This window comes from Dendroctonus ponderosae, unplaced genomic scaffold, assembly GCF_020466585.1.
Source record: "Dendroctonus ponderosae isolate FM_Combo_2020 unplaced genomic scaffold, Dpon_F_20191213v2 Dpon_F_20191213_1, whole genome shotgun sequence".
Classification (NCBI taxonomy): Eukaryota; Metazoa; Arthropoda; class Insecta; order Coleoptera; family Curculionidae; genus Dendroctonus; species Dendroctonus ponderosae.
In genome coordinates, this window is record NW_026017110.1 from 40,677,162 (window position 1) to 40,699,903 (window position 22,742).

Below are 22,742 nucleotides of genomic sequence, written 5' to 3' on the forward strand. Positions count from 1 at the left end.
GGTACTGCTGGCTTTGGCCGGTCTATAAGTAAGCATTTCCCATACCTCAGCGACTACAACAACAAATTGGTTACTTTAGAGCCCATGCGTTATAACAAAAATGCGTGTGGGTTAGGGACGAAATACTTGTCACAGTTATTTGGAAACAGATATCGATATGAAACGGTCCGTGCTTGTTATCGATATTTAAAATAACATGTGATTTGAAATAACAGAGCTCGCCTACGATGCTGGTCCCAGTACCAGTACAACATCTGGGATTTCGATATTACAACACAGCAAAAAAGGCAAATACCTGCCTTTGTGCCCATTGACTCCCCACGGAGTTATCAATTGGCCTGAGTTTTAGTGAAAGAAGATATTTTATTCTCATGAAGTGGTAAGGTTTTGTATGTATGGGAGTGGGACGTGGGACCTGATGATTTTCGAATCCATGCACTCATGATTCGGCAAATACCAATGTTCAATGAACAGAAAATATCGGGAACAGCATTAACAGCCGGCTTCGATATTTTCTTTAATGTGACCAGGCCTGTCTGGCACCGTCGTGCGAGTTTGGACAGACTTTAGGTACTATGTTCTATATTTTTTCTTAATACTATGACAAAAAGCCAATTAAACAAAAACTATATATTTATTACATGGTTAGTAAAAATGAAACTTAGAGTTAGTGGTTAGTACATAAACAAATTTTTACAAATAATTATTATCGACCCGAAATCATCCACAAATCAAATAAATTTTACTTTTCTGGATTTATTTGTCGCAAATTCATTTACTAGCGTTTGAATTTCAAGCTGCTGTAATAAATCAGATTCAATAGATATTATGGAAATATTTTCCAGGCGCTCCTGACTCATTGTAGACCGCAAGTAATCTTTAATTATTTTTAGCTTCGAACATGATCTCTTCGCAGTAGCTACAGAAATCGGTATGGTTAATAGTATACGTATTGCAATGGTAACATTTGGGAACGAATGAGTTAAATTATTTTCTATGATATAATTAAGCGCTTGCTCTAAAGATAAACCACTTTGATTGAAACGATGTAGGAACTGCACTTCTTGCAAAAGTTCGACCCCGTTTATGTCTTTCTCATTTCGATTGTTATCAGATAAAGCTTCTTCAAGTTTATTTTGCTCTTTAAATTGCTCTTGCTCAGAATACTTATTAAAATCAGCAATGTCCCATAAAAATTTCAACACACCCGAGTGAGATGACAGAAGTTAGAATCTTTCATTTACAGACGAAATTGCAATGTCTAACATTTCATAAAAACAATTAACTTTAAACTTTAATTCTTCACTTTCTATAGGTTCATCTTTGCCTTCGTAATCAAATTGTCTTTTTATTTTTCGCGGTCTTACAGTTTCCTGACTCTTAAATATTGGTTCTACATCTAGGGAAGATGCTAATTCTTTAGCTTCTACAACCATGACATTGAAACCTTGATCAGATCGATATTCCTTTAAAAAGCAATTTAATGTATTTAACTCCAAATCAAAGTCAATTCCTGGGCTTCAGTCATTTATTGTCTATTTATCAATTAAAATACGTTTCGGTGTTTTCCACCATCATCAGTTTCTATGCAAAAGAATATGCCAAGGCTTAAAGTAGCAACAACGCTACACATTTATGAATGTCTAAGCCGTAATTTTCTAAAGTTTGTAACAAAAAGTGTGTTAAACCTTCACCAGTTGCATCATTTACAGGATAAAATGTTAAAAATCGCTCTTCCACACTTGCTCCAGTATTTTTCAATTTTACATATCTGACACAAACTGAAATTTGCTCTTGATGGCTCACATCGGGAGTACAGTCAAGTAATATAGCAAAGTACTTTGCGTTTTTTACCTCATTTAAAATACTATTTCTTATAGTATCACCTAATAATTTAATTGTCTCGTTTTGTATTTTATCCCCTAAATAATTCGGCATATGTTTTGTCCCTCTCGCTGTTTTTGGCATCTATTAATATGTTCAGACATAATGGGGTCAAATTTCCCTAACATCTCTATACATTTTAGAAAATTACCATTGTTCTTTTGAAATAAGTTGTTATTAGAACCACGAAACGCCAAGTTTTGTTCTGCCAGAAACTGAATAGTATAAATAATTCTTGAAATAACCTCGCGCCAGTACTTGATTTCCCTGTTTGATACATTTTGCATTTCCGAATCAACAGGTTGGTTCGCTTTCAGTCGTTTTAAAAAATCTGACCAAAGATGTATTTTGCTCGTTTCATGAAGTTTGATATGTTCGCTTAAGTGAGGCCAGTCATTAAATCCAGCTTGGCTACTTAATTTTGTATGTTTGGCAGTGCTTGAGTCATTGAATGTTTTACAACAAAAGCAATAAATAACATTTTTCTCGGCGGAATACAATAACCACTCGTGGAACTTTTTCATTATTTGGTAAAATTCGTGTAAAATAAAAGTGGGAAAATTTTCGCCCCGTTTTGTCCTTTGGATAATGATAATCCCTGTTTTGGTAATGTGCAGTACTTTTTACAACTAATTCTCTAACTTGGGATGGAGATAATGTACCAGGCCATAAACCCGGATCCTTAGAAATGGGTAAAGACCCCACGATTTCTGGTACCCTATCTGAATTAATCTCTTCTCCAAGGGCACTTTCTGACCATCTTCCGCTTGTTTATTGCAGTATGAAGGTAACAAAATAAAATCTGGATCGCTTTCATCTACTCTCATTGCAGTTGACGGACCACTACGATTATCCTCAGTACTGCCTGGAAGATTTGTAGACAACTACTACGGGGTTTCTTAAAAAATTGGGTAATTTTTGAGTTGGTCTTTTCTATTTCATCTTCTCGTTTTCTTTTATTCAGCAAATGTTGATATCTATATAATTTTTTTCTTTTTTCTTCTCTTGCCATCTGAGAAAAATGACAACATTAAAATTAAGATAAAAAATGTTCCTAATTGAGTTGAAATGGAGACTACGGCCTTTAATCAGTAAAATTAAAAAGTGAACTTAAAATTAAAATGATTTATTTATTAGACGTTTTTACGTAGTTTTTACTTTTATATTGTTTTGTTTGAAACCGACATAGATTTCTAATGGAAATAATGAAAATTTTCTAGTTATGTCACGATTACGGTGGAGTATTTTCACTTCTCTTACCTTGTAGATCATCCTTTTTTTAGTGGTGTTTGCTGCGGAAAATCGATTTTCTATCATTTTTGCTCATTTAAAGTTGACCAATTTCGAGCCCATTTAAGCGATTTAATCAACTTTTTGTTCGATTTTGTGGTTTTGGTAGTTTCATTTCTCTAAAACTAATCATTAGTTAGTTTGGCTTAGAATTTTCTTTCCTTTTCAGTAAAATAATATGATTTTCCAAAACTGTGCTATTATAACAGTGAATAAGTCAGAAAGGTAATTTTCCCTTGTGGCCAAGGTCAGTTGAAGTTAAATAACATGGTAGAAAACAGTATTATTTTATTGAAAAGGAAAGAAAATGGGAACCCAAACTAACCCAGAATAATTAGTTACACAGGTATGAAACTTCCAAAAATTCAAAATCGAACAAGAAGTGGATTAAAATTGATAGAACAACGATTTTCCGCAGCAAACACCACTAAGAAAAAGTGCTAGTAAAGGAATTATCTACAAAGTAAGCAAAGTGAAATACTCCGCCGTAATAGTGATAAAACCAGCAAATGACGGAATAATAAGTATCTACATCATCTAGATTGTTTTAATGTATGTTAAATATTTCAAAAAAATCTAATCGGTATTATGTATGTAAATAAGTTAATTTTAGTAAATTACTTACCTAGCTTCTTTTTTGTCTATTTTGGAACTAAACGCTAAATATAGAACAAGTTACTTTTTCGTGAGGAAATCGAACTGGCAGAAAGCAATTCTGCAAGACCTCCTAGAGTCGATTACGGCTTTCAACAATAGAGTATTGTTTCGCCAAGATGAATGTAGACTTTGAAGAACTACATGTCGTACGAGGAGTTCTGAGAATTTTTTTAAATGATAACACCGCCGCGGCGCCTTTTGACTTTTGGCGCCGTCGTGCAGTGCACGTCTTCGCACTAATGGACGGCGCGGCCCTGGTCACAGGCTGTGACTGACCTTTTTTTTTCGAAATTCTGAGCTGTACCTTGTCCTTGGAACTTGTTTTTTTGACCAATTGCAGTGCTTTTGAAATAAAATAGCATTTGTTGCATCTGCCCAGTGGAGTAGTGGACGAACTAAATTTAAATTTGTGTAGGCGCGATTTAACAAGTCTGGACATGTTTCAATATTCGTTTATATCAAATATAGCTGAAGTATTAAATGGCCAATTTTCAATTAAGCGATAAGATGAATTCTAATCAGTGATTAGCATGAAAATAGAAGATTCAATTCACATACAAAAAAAAATTCACATTTTACTGCCCTTAAGTGGTAAAGATAAAAAATGTGGTCACCTTTTTTGTGTTCAAATAAAGTTTCGATAAAATGGTAAAACGTTACTCATAAAAAATGTTATAACTCTTTTTGACCATGAACCCTTGCATACATAAAGAAACAAAAGGCATTAGGTCTTCGGTCATAATTTATCGCTGACCCATCAGATTCGCACCCAAATTACTAGGAAGTGGCGTGGATATCCTTCAATGGAACAATTAGTGCAGTCGGATTAGATTATATTTTTTCTGGGCACTAAATAGATGAAAGTAATTTTTTTTTAATTTTTTATAATTAATTTGGTTTTGCTTCAAAAAGTCTCACTATAACTTTTTTTGAAAATGTTTGTATACTTTATGTGGTATAAATTTTAGTTTCAAAAATTCATAACTTTTAGTTCATTCCTATTTGTTATGTAAAAAGGGCTCGTGCCAGATTCTAAATACAATTTCTTTGGGACGTCGGAAAGACTTCTCTGAGAATGTATATTACTCGTAAAGAATTATACTACAACGTACAAGAAATGAAAATTTCATTACTGACTGTGACAAACAAAACTAAATTAATTATTGAAAATTAACAGAACGCTGAAATCGACGTTTTTTGTTTTTCGATTTTTAAGTAAACTAATAAACGGATCTTTTTTGGACTTTTTTTCAATAGCATCAACGGTTCAATAGTTATGCATAAAAAACGGGCTTTCGCATTTTCTTTAATTATTTACAAATAATTTTTCAAAAACAATGTTCCACAGCCGAAATTCGAGCACAAACTATTGTCTCAATATTCTGACATCCATCCGAACAACTTCCAATAATCTTTTACCATCCTATTTTTAGTGCCCGAAACAGGCCTTTTAAAGTCTAAGCCGACAGGTCCGAAAATACGCTTCAGCCCGGTATCAAGTACAAACCAATATTTATCATAGGTCAAAATAACATGTGACAAAAAATCACAGATACTTGGAACAGGTACGAGCTTGGAACGGTGACACAAGAAACCTGTGACAGAAAAATACTGGTTTGTGTCATCCCTAGTGGGTATCTATATTTTTACAGCGATTTTAAGCACGTATCAAAAATCATAGTAATTTGTATCAAATCCGCAGGAAATAATGTATGCGCCTTCTGAATAAAAGTAAATAACACAAAATAAAATTAATAATGGTATTTTCAACCGTATTTCCCATTGATACAGAAGTTTTAATATTTAAAAAAATCATATCATACAATTTAGTGAACTCACTAACGACAAGCAAGCAAACAACAAATATAATTATCGCAACCGACCCCGTGAACGTTTGAATCATTTAATAGTAATGATGACAATATAAGCAAATTATATGGAAAAAAAAGTTTTTATTTTTTGAAATGGTCAAGCTCACGAACCATCGCACCACACTGAACAAGCTAAAGGGTGTCTCAACAAGAGCGTCGGATTTAATATTAAAAAAAAATACATATTTTTTTCGAACTAAGCAAAAATTTATATTTCAATGTTAACAGGAATAGATGCGTATAAACATGAAATACGACATCCGGCAAATGACCACCGCGAAACCCGAAACCTCTGGCACACGGAAATTCTTTTCATAAAATTCTGTCTCACGTTTTCGCATAACTGTGGCCCTATTTCAGCAATAACGGATCGTATCTCTTCTTTAACGTTCAACTGTCTGTGGCTTGTTCACATACACCTTTTCCTTCACGTAACCCCAAAGAAAGAAGTCCATCGGCGTTAAATCGCAGGATCTTGGTGGCCAATTTTCATCGACAAACCGAGAGATGACACGGTCTGGAAACTTGGTACGCAGTAGCAAGTTTCCAGACCGTGTCATTTGACCAGTTGTTTCGCGAGCTGTGTGGAAAAACATGTTCCACACATCAATATGATCGAACTGGGGCCGCAAAAACTTGGTTAGCATATTGCGGTACCGCTCACCATTAACATTTAGCGCTTTTCCAGCCGCATTTTCGAAAAAAAAGCATGGTCCAATGATGCCTCCAGTCCAAAATGCACACCAAGCACTTACTCGCGGCGGATGAATTGGTTTGTTCAGTATAATACGGGGATTTTCAGCGCCCCAAAATCGGCAGTTCTGCTTATTCACATACCCGTTTAGCTGAAAATGTGCCTCATCGGAGAAAATGATTTTCCTCGAAAAATTAGCATCAATTTGGTGGTGCTCCAGCAACCAATCAACAAATACACGGCGCTGCACATGATCCCTTGGCTTAAGTTCTTGCGTCATTTGAATTTTGTACGCATGCGCATGCGAATTGAAGTGTCTGGATTCTCGGCAACACTTCCCTCACAGCGGCAATGTTTTCAAGGGATCGGCAAAGACGGCGACGAACAGTTCTCTTTTCATCCATGAACGTGAATTTTGTTTCGAATTTTTTTACAAAACGGCGAACTGTCGCCTTTTTTGGCGTATTGTTGCGACCGAAAATTGCGCGCAATTTTTGAATTGTTTCCGCGAAACATTCCCCAATTTTTTAATAAGTTTTCACAATAGTTAAACGTTGTTAGTTCAGATACAGCTCCATAACTTTGAATCGCCAGGTCTGTACATCACAGCTGTCAAAAAACCATGGTCAAACTAGTCACACACAAAAAATGGCGGCAAATTAAAATCCGGCGCTCTTGTTGAGACACTCTTTATGCTGTCTGAACAATGTTTAATAACTGATTAAAGAGACAATTAACAAAACTATAACTAAACATTTATTCGCAAAACTTTAACGAACTGAGCAGCTGCTCAGGTTAGAATTTGCAATGCAGTTTCTGAATTTAAGTTTAATGCTATCCGCCCCCAAAGCTTACCTGTTCGTCGAAAGGAGAACAAACACCCAGAGCTTTGAGTAGTTGCTGGAACTCGACATTTTCCATAGCCGTTTCCGCATAATCCATTACAGGAACTAATGGAATACCTTCATTATTTCCGACCTCGTAATCTTCGCCAGCGTCGCCTAAACTCTCTTTCAACCACTCGAGAGAATCCCGCATTTCTGAAAGATGAAAGACTAATTAATATCCAAATTCTATTTCGAATACGAGAGCGAGAACTCCGATAACGTCAACTGAAATTAGTTGAGGATAAAAGTAGCAAGCTCGGTTTGACAGCGGATTGAACTTTGAACTCAGTTAATTAAATCGGATATTTCCTGAATAAAGTTCTATTCCAGTCGGGTTAATAACTATTCAATGTCATTCGTGCATGAAATAGGAAAAATTCCCACTAAATGGAATATGTGGCTGCCAATTGGCAATATTTTGTTGCATTTCTCTCGTGCGCGTTTAGAAGAAACAATGTAAATTGAGTTCAGTTATAAAATTTTCGTCTCTGTTACTGGTAATACATACAGATTATAGACATTAATATGTGTTATAAGTTATAGCTTGCTTTATGGCCACCATTTAAAAATGCCAGAACAACAGCAATAAATTTTCTGTTTTTGCTCTGATTGATGTGAAAGTAGTCACTTAACTGAGGAAGGTGTATCTAGGAATTGAAATGTATTCTGGATTTTTAGTTATGTGATGTTTATGACAAATAGGGATACAACTTTAACATGGTGCAGCTAGCACCGTCGGCCAATACATTTGATATATCTCTGATAAACTGTTTATGTTACGGATCAGGCCGCATTAGCGCCCAATGGGGTAAACCGTTTTTAAAACGAACAAATTTGAACCAAAGAAATACCACACAGAAATGATTTACGGTAGAGATTTCCTCTAAATATTTGGGTTGAAACTGATTACGATCTGCTGGTTGACTCCATTACTCTATCACACGTTTCCATCTGCACTTTGTTGACGATGACACTCATTTTAATAGTACCGTGCGTTATATAGAACCATAATCTCAAGTGCAAGTTCTACATTAGAAAGTTATGCAAACTATGTTTTAAATATTAGAAAGTTGCGAAAGTTAAGCAAATATTGAGAAAATAGTTTGAAATAGCCACCTAGTAGTTTATGAAGATATAACAGTTTCGCATGGCTGTATCTGATGAACAAGACGAAAGGCTTTGCAATCATTAGCCACTTTGTTGAATGCTAAGCGATCTAATGAGTTCCAGACAGGAACAAAAGAAGTAAATAAAATAATTTGCACGCACCGATTTTATGTTACGAAGGCGACATTATTGAATATGTGTGCAAAAATATTGTATTGTTTAAAGTTGACTTTCATGGGTTAAAGCGGCAAGTCTGTTAATCACGCTCTATGTGACATTGTCATTATATTAACAAATTGATAAACTGCTGAATTCTTTAAGAATTTATGTTCATGTTTAATTGCTGGATCATCCAAAAGAATGTTCTTAGGATGATTTCCACCTGCAACTTTATCCATGAAACATTTACAATCATATTTGGTTTACAATGTAGTAACTACATACTATAAAATTCCTGAATGTCCCACAAAACGTTTATAACTTTCCGCTTTATTGCTTTTAAAATAACTACTATTTGTGTTCGAACCATCCCTGATGTAGGGGTATATTAATATCCAAATGAAGCGTTAATCAACTGGAAAATCTGAAAATCGTTGTAGAAAAGAGATTTGAAGAACTTTTGAGCAAAGCTTTTAATGTGGACATTGCCAAATCATCTAGCTCTTGCTCAGTTAAGTGTTGATTTGGCACTTACTTATTTAGTGGAACTTGTTAGTGGCGTAAATACACAAACATGTGTTCGTCTTGTTCTTGGTTCGACTGAATTTAACACAGCAATGCGTGCAAATGTTGAATAAAGTCCAACCTCATCAATTCGACTAGAACTATAGAAATTAGGATTTCCACAACCGCTATGAATACAATTTTAACGCAATCTTTCAAATTCAAACAAAGTTCAATTGGCTCCGCAGCTTAAGCCGGAAGACCATGGACAACGACGATCTGTTGTTGATTGTATTTTGGAACAACGACATCGACTGAATGGTGAATTTTCAAGTTACATCACCTTTGATGATCTAATCAATGCACCAAATCGTATCATTTGATGTTTTGAAAAGCCGCGAAAAATTATTGAAAAACGGGCCCAAACAGTGACGCTGTTTGATGTGCATTGTGGGTTGAAAGCATTATTGGATAGTTTTTCTTTTAAAATTATGTAAGTTAACCATTAACCGTTACTGGTGCTGGTGAGCGTGATTTGTTAACTTTTTAGTGCAAAAACTGAAATCCTTTGTCCGACATGCGAAGCAGCCAGGAGAAACTGTATGAAAAAATACTGCCACACAAGAAATATCTGGTCGTGTTTTTTTATTGTTTTAAAGATGGGCGTTGGCAGCCGAAATTATGCAGTCTATGGCCTTTGGAGATTTCTGTTTTTTATTTGGTCTCACGTTCATATGAACCAACGTACAGCGAATTAAGCCTTAAAAACCGATATTCAACGCCGTATCACATAAATATCGCAAAAACTTGTAAGCAACAGTTCTTTAAAATTTCAGGAAAAGAGCCAGCTTATGCCATCAGAGTCGAGGCGACCTATTTACTGGTTGTCTCGATGTCTTATTCCACTCAAAACCTCATAATGCGTACTTTTTTACTCAATCATGCATTAGTCTAAAGTTAACACTCTTGTATTGAAGATACTAAAATGTACAGGACTAAGAAACTACGGGCCGTCAGTACCACATTGCTTTGTTTGGGAGTACCTACTTAATTCAATACCAAAATTGAATAGAATAACGGTTTCCGAATATCGCTGATTGCCACTCAGAAGTACAGAAACATTCGAAACTGAACATTATACTTCTCAAATTTTCGTATATCTGCCGATAAAATAAATAAAAATAAATTTATTAGTTTATTATTTCAGCTATTAATGTGAATGTGTGATTAATATGAATATTTTCTAAATCTCACAGAATACTACAAGCATTTTATAATAAAAATTAATAATTCGGTACATGCCGTTCTAAACTGTTTTGTTAGTGTATTTCTGAAATTTCTATCAGAAAAAAGTAAAAGGTTCTTATCAGAAGTACCTGAGTTATCCAATTTTGGTATCTAAAAATTATTTAGCTTATATAAAATGAAATAATGTTTACAGGTAGGTGTGTAAAATAAAAATAGGTGATGATAAAACACAAGTATAAAAATAAGCTAAAGTGAGCTTTGCTGGATTATAAATATGACTTCAAGATAGATTTCGAATGAAACTTTCGATTATACGATGGATAACGTAAATACAATGAAACTTTCCAAATTTCAATTCCAGTTGAAATCAACGGATGTAGGTACATGAAACCGCTCCCTTTTACCACGTCTCTTTGTCGGCATCATTTGGCAAACTTTCTCGACTCTTGATGAAACTCAACTTGAACTCATCTGGTACTTTGTGATGTTTAATCACACGTTGAACATGTATAACGATAGAATAAGATCGAATTTAAAGCAAATTCGGCCCCATTCGCAACATTTATTCTTTCATACGGTACTCACCATTATTAACTAAAGTAATAAGCATTCGAGCTATGTTAGACTTGGGTACTGGAATATGTTTGACGAGTCTTTTCTTGTTCTTGGTTTGATTTGCAGACTTAGTTTTTGGTCCCCGTGCTTGTGCATTAGGAATCGGTGCACTCTGCGAAGCTTCACCGTCATCACTCTGATCACTCAAAAACTCATCTCGATCTGAAACAAAAACAAAATGTTAAAAGCCTTTCTATTCGTCAATCAATGATCTAAGTCAATTCAGACCTCTTCAAATAATTTTTTTCGTCGTTTTCTGTACATGCAACACCTCTTTGGGACATAAAATGAAGAAGATTACATTTCATTAAATTTGAGGAGTAACAGTAACAAATCAGAACCACAGCAAATGAGATTATAGAAAAACTTGATAAATTTACGACAATGACACGATAATTATTTCCCCAAGCCATGTACTACCTTTAAATCAGCTTCTGTTCTCAGGAGAACCGTGCATAGTGCACATTTGAAAATCTACACTGGATGACAAAATATACATACAATTATTGCATAAAACCGTAGCAAAAGTCAGTACTCTACTGTAATATCACCAGAAAAACGTTTTCATCTAATTTTAGAAGATTATGCGTTTAAACTAAGTAACTTTATATCTGAGGTGTACAGGAAATAGAGCAGCAACTAAAATTATTAAATAGTACTAATAACAAAATTTGAAAGTTCTCATTTTTAATTTGCAACTAAGGATGAAGTTAAATATTTAGATTTTTTGATTTGTGGCGATTGTCATTACCAGTTATGTTATAATATAAAAGTTGCAAAACTATCTAATCATTTTATAATAATTTTCGCAATATAAATAGCATTCTGTAGCAACCCTTTCCTACTAAAAGAAATTAGAAATCGTTTATTGATTATTATGATGCGTTATACCGTTTCCGGACATTAGAAACTTGTAATCAATAAAATTCCAGTTATTAAAAACGGACCGCAAAATTTTTGCTTAATAAGACAGGGATTTCCTTGACAAAAAAACTTTGAAGATACCTTTTCATAAGTTTCAAAATATGAATACGTAAACTATTTTGGTTATTTTTCAGACAATATTCTAATTGGCTGAACTTTTATGCTTGTGTAATTTCTTATTTTTATCATAACAATATTTGACATACTTTTATTTTCACATTGTAAATAATAACATGTTCATTACCTAAGCTCAGACTATTTAGGTAATATTGCAAATTAAAATATTTTTGAAATGGAGGCTTCTAAAGTTCCTATCTCGCATATATAGCACCGCAACAAAGTTGCCTAAAACCGAATGACTAGTTTATTAAATTAGTTGAAAATATTTCGGAAAATTAAATTTAATTAGTTATATGCTGTTTTAATTTCGATTTAGTCGCATCACTGTCCTCTACAGATACAAATGTGTTAGACAGCGTTCCACAGTGATTAGTAATGGTATACTCGCAATTAATTTCAACACACTTTAGAGGAACAGCAAAACTAACTAATTGTACTCATAGTTAGTATGTGTTTATGTAAAAGTACTCCCCATTTTGTTCGTTTCAGTCCATATTTTCCAGTAGTGAATCCCCAATATCCATTTTCGGAGCAAATTAGTTTCTCAATATCAGTGAATCAGCTTGAGATGCGATCGCCTATAAATCTAGAGTGAAAATTTAAATAGATTGTGCTTCAAAAAGATTGATTGGGCACGGTGAAAATTTATTGGCCAGCATTTTGATTTCGTTGCCTCCGGCAATTTCGACCGTGGAACATATACAGCAATAAAATTTTAATTCTGTGCAGTAATTCAATAAAAATCATTGGTTACCCATGAGAACATAAATTTCTTATATTGGACCTAAATGTCGTTTGAATCCATACAAAGCAAATCGACATTTTTATCAACAGGCTCAAAATAGCTGAATACCATTTGAACTTCTACGGAACGACAAAGGTATAAAAAGAAGAATCAAGACCGAATTGAAATAACTGTTCCGTTCCGCTTTCGGTCCCAGACAGCATTTTAAATTTGGGTTCCGGTTTGCTTTTTGGTTTATTTCGGTTCTTAAATCTAATACAACAAACGAGAGCAAAGATAGAAGCAACTCCATCTAGATGAAGTTGTCCCATTCCTAGGAATCTCATTACCTTTTTCGACTGGTTGAACGGTAGACACAATTATAATAAGCAAGTAGCAAGTAAGTATAGAGGGTGATTCAAAATTGGCGTCATTTTTGTCTGGCGGTGTTTTAGCAGTCCAGAAAAAATAATAAAAAATATTTGCAATATTTTTCTCGTACTCTCGTAAGTGAGCCCCTATTACCCCTTAAAAGGAATGACGCCAATTTTGAATCACCCTATATAAGGATTGAAATTAAGGTAAAACCAAATATAACAACTTTGAAATAAGGACTGAAATAAGCATTGCAGATTAATGCTGGGATTGACACTCAGGGACCACATTACGAACACTGAACTCTGACTGGTAGATGCAGTGGAGAATATCGCAACTCGGAAATGGAACTGGGCAGGACATGTTGCCAGGATACAAGACAATAAGTGGACCAAGCGAATAATAAAGTGGAGACCCAGAGAAGACGCGAACAGAAATAAGGGACGACCGCCAACCAGATGGTCTAACGACATAAAACGCATCAGGACCAACTCGATGCAGAACTAAGAATCTAGAACTAAGAATCTAAGCTGATGATGATGAAGAAGAAATAAGGACTCCCATACAAAAGTTTATTTAGTTGTGGTGTTGTTAAAAAGTATTTTTTTTACTGTATTTCCTGACTAGAAGTTTTTTCTTCATTCCGTTTTCACTGAGGACCACTATTTCGTTAATTCCTATTCTTTCAGTCTTATTTCCGTTTAAATAATTTTCCCCTGTGGTTTGTGCCTTTACATTATGCACAAACTTTTGAGGAGTTGGTTTTGTTGGGAATCCGATTTCAAATTTTTTGTTGCTGGTGATCAAAAAACTAAAATAATTGAACTTAAAGAAGGATTTTAAAAGTAGTGTATAACGTACGGTGTTTGTTCTTCATGATTGAAAAGTCGGTTGGTCCTGACAAATAAAAATTCCTCTAAAATTGTTTTGTTAATATTTGACCTCGTAGGCGGCGACAAAAATTGAGTTGCCGACACGCTTATTAACACTTGAGCAAGCATGTATAACTCGGGATTAAAATTTTTCTTGTTTTTTTGCTCCACTTTACAGGAATTCTAACTAATTAACTAAGCCATAAATTAACCATGCGAAGAAAATTCGTGCTGATTTAATTCATTTTAATAGTTTTTGGTCTGAATCTGTATGCCTGCAAAAGGCTTCTAGTCGGTTAATGAAGAACCAGATGATTTTTTCTCATATCGTGTTGGTCGGGGTTAGATTCAGAAGCGGAAGAATTTCACTTTTTTCCAGAGTTTTTCCAACATCAGTGTTTTGCAGAACGACTGTAAATGTGCTTTTGCTCTTTCCACTTGATTCTCTTCTAAAACTACCTTATACGGGAGTTCAAAAATATACCAACAAGGATCACTTAATTATTTAACATTATAATTTCTCTTTCCTCCATTTTCCTGAAGATGCAAAGACAGAACCAGTTGTATTTAATGACAACTTGCATTATTGCCAGAAGCCACAAAAACTGCTATAACCAACAAACGCTAATAACTAAAAACTTATTCACGAAGAGCGATAGAAACATAGCTAAAAACTCACGTAAACATAAAATAATCAAAAATACAAGTCGAAAGTTTTAAACAATCTAAATTATTGTATTTGCTTTTGTAAATATATATTTTGACATTTTCCCTAACAATCTTTGAATCTAAAATTCACTTCCGTTTGTTTTTATCAAGAGGTCAAGTTCCTAGGAATCCTCAGAAACCCAAATATTAATTTATTTCAAACATTGCAAGCTGAACCGAGATAAAATATGGGTTCAGTTCATGGGTTAAGGTTCGGAAAAACACCGGTTCCGTTCCGGTTCTGAGTCCATATCGGTTCCGATCTGGATCCCTGTATAAAAGTCTTGCTTAGGATTGACGGTTTCATAGGTCTAGGCGACGCATTTTAAGGAGACAAATAATACACGGAACACGGCTAAAACGAAAACATACATGCACACATACATGCATCGTACGTAAATTGTGTGAAATGGCTAAATCGGCTATGACAAAGCGTTCCCAAAATGCAAACCGACAAATAATTTGATTGCAGACTCCTGGAATTACAGAAATACGATTAACCACAACCTTCCTTAAAAGAAAAGTCAATTGAAACAGAAATACAAGGTACCACAGTTTTAAATGGTCTTTTACAAATAACTAACGAACGAGTTTTTGCCATTAATTATGAGACCACTGTCTATAGTTCAAATAAGTTATAAATTTTAAGAAAATCTATACTATTTTATGAAACCTGCATTTGGATTTTACACAATGTTGTTAATATGGCCGTTATATGTATCTATTTCTTCTGCTCATCTTTGCAGATCTGTTCTGTTTGTTGTTGCTTCTGAGTTCATAACTCTCACAAGTAAATTAGGGATAAAACAAAATTGGATAGATTATTATATCAAACACAGCCTTGTCGCCTCGTATCATTAAGCTCAACGTTAAGTAATATATAGAGTTATATCAGTTGTATCTTCGTTTTGTCTGATATAGAGCTATTTATCTTCTTTAGAAAATATGTGCAGTGTTTAGCTAATACTTAAGAGCAGACGGAACTTCTACTTTCGTCTCTTGTACCGTATACTATTTTTCCTGATCCTCGGAGAAAACTAGCTGAGAAAAGTCTAAGGTTTTGAGGAAAACGGCTTTGAAAATGTTGTTAAAACAAACTGTGAAGCGGTCGGTCAGCGTGGCGAAAGTTATTACTTTCCACACGGGATAAAGAAACATTAATTGAAAAATGGTCAATTGTCATTGTCATGTCATTGTAATGAGTAAGTGATAATTTCGCAGTGGTGAAACTGTGTACTTTCCCCAAAGAAAAATGTTTTTTTTTTATAGTTTTGAGCTATTATGCCAAAGCATTGACGCATGCTTATACAAAAATGGCATTTACATACTGTGTGTCAATTTGAAAACTTCCCACCCTTAATATCTTTCTTGCAGTTAAAAATATGAAAAATCGGAAAGACCCGTCAATTTTATTTTATAAGAGGACACTTTAAATTAATATTTTTAGCCTCCATGTTTCAACCCCATGAGAGATTTCATGAGATTTGCTTTTCAGATTAGTGTTTAAACAAAAATTATGTCATTGGGTCTCCTTATGGTTCAAATGGAATGGAATATTCGGTTACATCGTTAACATCGTTGATTCACGGAAGAAAATCTAGTTTCAACAATTAATTTCAGATTTACTGATTATTTTACAATAAAACACATAGGATCAACTTACGCATTATTTTGCAAGTTGTTCAAAAGGTTGTCTATTTTCGAGTAATCAATAATAAAGTCAATACAATAATAAGTTCGAACTTTTCCTAACATTGATATATAGATCCCGGATAGATCGATTGGCAATAGGAGACCAATTGAATGGCCTCTAAGATAACAGGATTGAACACCCTTATACCTCTTTCTTTGGGGACATCGTTTATAAAACACAACCTGCTGTTAACGATGATATTAAAAGTCGATTGTAGCAGAATGCCGGTCAATTCGCGGTGAAGTTTTCTGAAATGTTAGGGTAGGGAAGAGTTCAGAAACAGAATTTATTATTGCCTCCAGGAAAATTGACAACATTTGATCAACATATAGGTTTTATTGTAGAAATTTATCTTCAGCAAATAAAAAGTTATTTTTGTCGATGTAAAATAATCAATAAATAAGATAAAAATCAATAATAATAAATCAATGTATGAACTAGATATTCTTCCTGTTATTCAACGATTTTAACAGTGTAACCTACTCTTCTCAGACAATGGACCCTATACAATCCTTTTTGTGTAAACACTAACCTGAAAGCCAAGATCTGAATGGAGGCAAGTTTAATTGTTTCTACAAATTCTACAAAACCTCTGGACAAAAAGCAACAAAGTAGTAAGTAGTGTAACGAGAATTGAATGCCACTGTGCACTTGACCCCCTTTCCCGTTTAAGATTGTCAGGGTGACATTTACTCGTCCCAAGGGGTTAAAACGGGGAGGCTAAAAATATTAATTTAAAGTGTCCCCCTTACAAATAAAGTTGACGGGTCTTTCCAAGTTTTCTTCTTTTTAATTGCAAAAAAATATTAAGGGTGGGAAGTTTTCAAATTGACACCCGGTATGTAATTAACATTGTAGTTTTACTACAGAATATTAATGCGGTCCTCGGACAGTCCGATTAAATGATTAAATGGTCTGCAAAGCTTAAATAGTTGAATTGATTTGACCCAAATTAACGACTATAAAGCTAAAGCTTAAAATTATTAACGCAAAAAATAAATTTAGTGAAAAAATCTTTAAATTAGCAGTAGTAGTAAAAACAATTAAATTTGGGAAAGAAACGATTTTTCACTAGTTTTCTAGAAACATCGCTGAGAAAAATCTTGTTTACCCACCTCTAACTGCCACATCCGCCAATTTATCTCGTGAAGTGGGAAGCGCCTGTTTGATTGTTTGTCGGCAATGGATGTGCCGAGTGAAAAGATAAAATATTACCAACTGTGTTTTAAAATCCAATGCTTTATGGCATTTTTTGGCACTGCCAGAAGAGAAAAAGACAATTTTTGCCGGCGAACTATTCGCCATTCCGCGTGAATGGTTTTGAGGTCTCTTTTGACGGATCACTGTAATTGAATTAAGCTACTTTTTCGAAATGCGAAAACTTATTAAATACATCAATGTCAAAGTAAATGAAACAGGAATGCAGAAAGATAAAAAAGCCGTATGCAAATGGTATTGTGATGCTCGTGACGATAGAATCAGGATTATGGTCATATCGATTTTGTAAAATTCGGTTTTGATTTTTGATTCAATTTTGATTGCAACTGTTGACCAAAACTGAATGATCGGCTCCCTTTCAAAGTTTTCGCGTTTGTTTCTGAAAAAGTTGTACTTCCTCTGTTTTAAAAACTGACAGACAATTTTAATTGAATGATAGAGATATATATTGACTATCATCAATATCAATATAGATATATATTGAATGATAGTCAAGAGATAGATGTCAGTTCTTGCGATCGGTCCAAGAAGCTATAATTTAATAACATTTTGTTAAATTCACGTCCGGTCGTCGTAAAGTTTAACGCTCTGAAAATACATATTATTCAACTAATTTCATTAAAATTTGCTTAGCTAATTTTTTTCAGTTCGTAACCGCACTTGATTTCATTGCTATACTGTTAGTCACCGGTGTATCAGTTAAATTGAACTAAATAGCTTCCGAACAAAAGTCTGCATATTAACCTTCTTTAGGCGAGAAATAGATGACCTCATGTAACGTAATAATTGATTTATAACCAACTTGCAACTGTAATTAAACAATGACAGTAATAATTATTTACCTTCATTAGTTAAGATTTATCATTTAAAAAGTCATTTTATTTTCATTGATTTTTTGGTGGCTAACTGCGGAAAAGCGCTCATTTCGAGGTTGCCCGAGGAATTTTCAAATAGACATTTGGATACACGAAATAGCCTCGATATATTTCGATATATTAAAATGCTGTTTTATTAAATTCCATACCGTAAGTACACTCTAGCATCACAAATATTCGCGATTTCATTATCTAAATTAGCAGAGAACCATATCAAGTGAATGCACATTTCCAGAAAGAGCAAAGATAATTGAAGTGCCTTAATATTCCTCGAAAACGCCATTTACACCCTCTAACAGAATTTCTATTATAACAAAAGGTTTTGAATTCTACCAGACATGGACTTTGACATTTCATCTGGATTACATTGTCGCAGTTGAAGCTATGAAATGTTCATTTCTGAGTAAATATGGTATCTTCCCTCACCTAATTTACATAACGACATACCCGACATTCAAGCGATTATTGAATTTTTGGACTTTAAGAAAAGCACAAATTATCTTATATAATGCTCCTACTTTTTTGCTTCCTTTTTCTGCGAGTAAAGGCTAAAGCAAACTTTCTCTTTATTGTGCCTTCATCATATAGCCGCTATCACGTAATTGTTATTTTCAAACCATAAATTTACTAAAGAAACATATTATAAAGAAGAACTTAGACTTTCGGTGAAATTCCTGAAAGAATTATTTTTATTCTTTGGTAATAATTTTTTCCAATTAGAGCGATCTTAACGCCTCATATTATCGGTTCGATCAAAGAGAACGGCAAATGGTGCATTTGCAAAATATTTGCAATTATTGACAATAAAAACTTATTTGAGTGCTTATAATAGCAATTCGCATAGCGATGAGTAGGTCTAATATTTATTATTGATTTAAATCAATCATGCGCCTATTTAGAACCGGGTATTTTTTTTGTTAGTTTGTTATAGCAATCTAGTTTACGCCAATAAGCTACTTTTCTTTAACCTAACCTACCAGATGTACATTTGCAAGTGTTATCCTATGATATTAACTTCGGCTTTGTCATTGGAGAGTCACTATTTTAATGTGTACATATATAGGCATATTACTTTTCTTTTGTGAAGAATCAACGATTAATTCCATGAACTAGTTCATAGGATTTCATTCGATTTAGTCTTCTTGCTAATCCATCGTTGTTCAAGAGCTGGACCGCCTCAACGTTGATGTGATTTTGTAGTATTTGTTCATGACTTTTTGCACAATTTTTGATTACATTGTCCACTGTGCACATTTAGGTCTTTATGGAGGTTGTCATTCCGGATTTACCACGGCGCACCTACGATGCCGCGTAGATCTTTATTTTGATAACGTATAACATTTCTGTTGCTTTGGCTGGTACAACCCCAGAGTTGTCCTTTGGCTGGTACAACCCCAGAGATGTCCTTTGGCTGGTACAACCCCCGTATGTATTGATAAGTCCACACCGGCTTGAAGACTTGTTGATACAAAAAGAGCTTATTATTCACTGACGGCAGAATTACGACCCAATGGCCAGTATATTTTACGGTTAAATTTAATTTTTCGTTTTTTTATTGACGTGGGCCTTCCACCTAAGTTTAGCTTCCAGCCTCATGCCTGGATATTTTAGCTCTATTTTGGTTTGGAACAATTTGATTGTTGATATTAACTGGCTTGTATTCAACTTTCTCATTGGTGAACTCAATGTGTACATATTTCGAGAATCGGGCAATTTAAAAACACTTTTTATTTAACACACTATCAACTCAAAAGACTCAAAGCTCAACTCACAAGAATAAAAAAAAGCTTTCTCAGCATGTTAAAGCGATTTTATAAATATACTTCAATTATGTGAACATATGGTTATCATAAAACCGTTCAGCATTAATATTATTCAATGGTTAATTTTCCTACTAAAAGGAATTTCATATTTTCCATTACAGTTATGGAAGGTGGCAGAAGTGATCATGATTCCAAAACGTGGAAAATGAACCCATGAAGCAATGTCATGTCGTCCAATATCACCACTACCAGTTATGTCCAAACTATTTGAAAAACTTCTATTGAAAAGACTAAAACCAATAATTGAAGCTCAACAGATTATCCCGGATCATCAGTTCGGTTTCAGGAATCAACACTGTACAATTGATCAAGTCCATAGAATCGTCAATACTATAGAAAATTCGCTAGAAGAGAAGAAAGTTTGCTCAGCTATATTCCTGGATGTTGCACAGGCTTTCGATAAAGTCTGGCACGAAGGCTTGATCCATAAACTTGAAAAGTTGCTTCCGGTTCAATACTCACAAGTTTGTAAATCTTACGTAACTGAGAGGTACTTCAGAGTCAGACAAGACAATTCTTACTCTGATCTAAAAGAAATTCAAGCAGGGGTTCCACAGGGCAGTGTATTGGGACCAATACTTTATCTACTATACACATCGGATCTGCCAGTAGGCTCAGATGATGTTAGTGTGAGTGGGGTCGAAGAAGAATTACGTCAAGCTACTGCTGATCAAAATGTTGTTGCTACATTCGCCGATGACACTGCAATCCTAGCGATAGGCGACAGCAATACGCAATCTACTGAAAAACTCCAATCAGCTATAGATGAGGTTCAACGTTGGGCCCTGAAATGGCGCATCAAATTAAATGAATAGAAATCCGTCCATATCGACTTCACCAACAAACGAATGCACTGCAAACCAGTATACATTAATGGCAAGATTGTACCATATGGAAATACAGCTAAATATCTAGGCATAACCCTCGATACAAAACTCAGATGGAAACCACACGTCAAGAAGAAACAGGAACAACTGAATCGGAAGTACAGAAAGATGTACTGCCTATTGGGTAGAAACTCAGCTCTCACAGTGTATTGTGAGAGCTGCGTGTGTGTGTACTAACAAGTTATTGTTATATAATCAAGTCCTGAAGCCAGTGTGGACTAATGGTGTGCAACTTTGGAGCTGCACCAAATAGGGCAATATAAACATCATCCAGCGCTTCCAGAATAAAGTACTTCGTAGTATCGTTGATGCACCATGGTATATAAGAAATAAAAATCTACATAAGACTTGGGTGTAGAAAGAGTAGATAACGTCATCAAAAAGTATGCACATATTCATGAACAGCCACCCCATCAGCATGTGAATCCTGTGGCACTCAAGCTCCTGAATAATGCGGAAATACAAAGAGGACTAAAAAGAACTAAACCATTCGAACTGGTTTAGAAGGCAAGAATTTGTCAGAGAATACATGTCAAACCGTTGTACTATAGTATTACAGACAAAGTGACTATCAGAGGATGTGTGTACTTTGTGTTTTTTAATCTAGTAGATTAAGTTAAAGCCAAATGGCTTATTAGTATACTGTACTAGATTGCTATAACAATAAAAAAAATATATTTTCCATTAATAATTGTAGTAAAGCAAATAGTAATTTTACATGGGACAGTATAAGCAATAAGGTGTTCTAGATTTCTGGAAAGTTACTACCAATTAATAGATCCGCTTATTTGGAAATTAAATAATTGCCTCTAATATTTTAAAAGACACAACAGCATGGTCCAGAGAATCATAAGTATGTTTGACCATTTAGATGAGGTGGCAATTGGTGTGGTTCAATTCTGAAATGGCCTAAAAATTGTAAATTAAATAGAATCCAAGTGTTCATTGATTGATTGAATTGGCAATATTTCGAAAGCGGTCTAGTTTACCTATCCATAACAAACAGGTTACCATTTTATCTTGAATTAAACCAAATGCGTGATTGACAACAGCTACAGTTTTATATTAAAAAGTTTTGATGAAGAATAACCAAACAGGATATCATGCTCAATGCTCTCAAACAGATACATTAAAGTATTATCCCTCCAAAATCTTACTATCCAAACTTTTGGCTAAATTTCAATTAAAATTGTACAAATTATAAAAATTTTTAAGGCCCTGAATTTCCGCCAAAGAGCAAATTTTTGTTTTGGTAGACTCTGCAATAAAACCATGACGCAATGACGCACACAATGACGTAATGGGCGAATAGACGTCTCTTATCTTATAACAAATTAATAAAATACAATATAAGGAATGATTTACCATTACCCCAAAATTGAGTGGTAACTAGATTTACTTGCAGACGGACAAATATTTAAAAAAATGTGTTTTTTACATGAATATATTTTGATTTAAAGATGCAATTTCAAATTTACTTTAAGCACGATTTTCAAGTAGTTCTATGGTCATCTGGCCAGGCATTATAATATTGCCATCTACTAAGATTTCAATTTCTTTACGTATTTGATAAAACGTACATCAACAAGCATCCCACATCATCATAC

The 22,742-nt window shown here is 34.3% G+C and overlaps 1 protein-coding gene across 3 annotated transcripts in view; it reads right to left on the reverse strand.

The window, feature by feature from the left end:
- The window catches only part of LOC109533970 (protein timeless homolog), a 362,432-nt gene that overhangs the window by 25,879 nt on the left and 313,811 nt on the right, over positions 1 to 22,742 (reverse strand). For all 3 annotated transcript variants that reach the window (XM_048663569.1, XM_048663603.1, XM_048663631.1), the window contains exons 19-20: positions 10,887 to 11,078; positions 7,252 to 7,436 (exon numbers count right to left, since the gene is read on the reverse strand). In XM_048663569.1, coding sequence (XP_048519526.1) covers positions 7,252 to 7,436; positions 10,887 to 11,078 — 377 coding nt within the window. The remainder of the gene's footprint in view (positions 1 to 7,251; positions 7,437 to 10,886; positions 11,079 to 22,742) is intronic.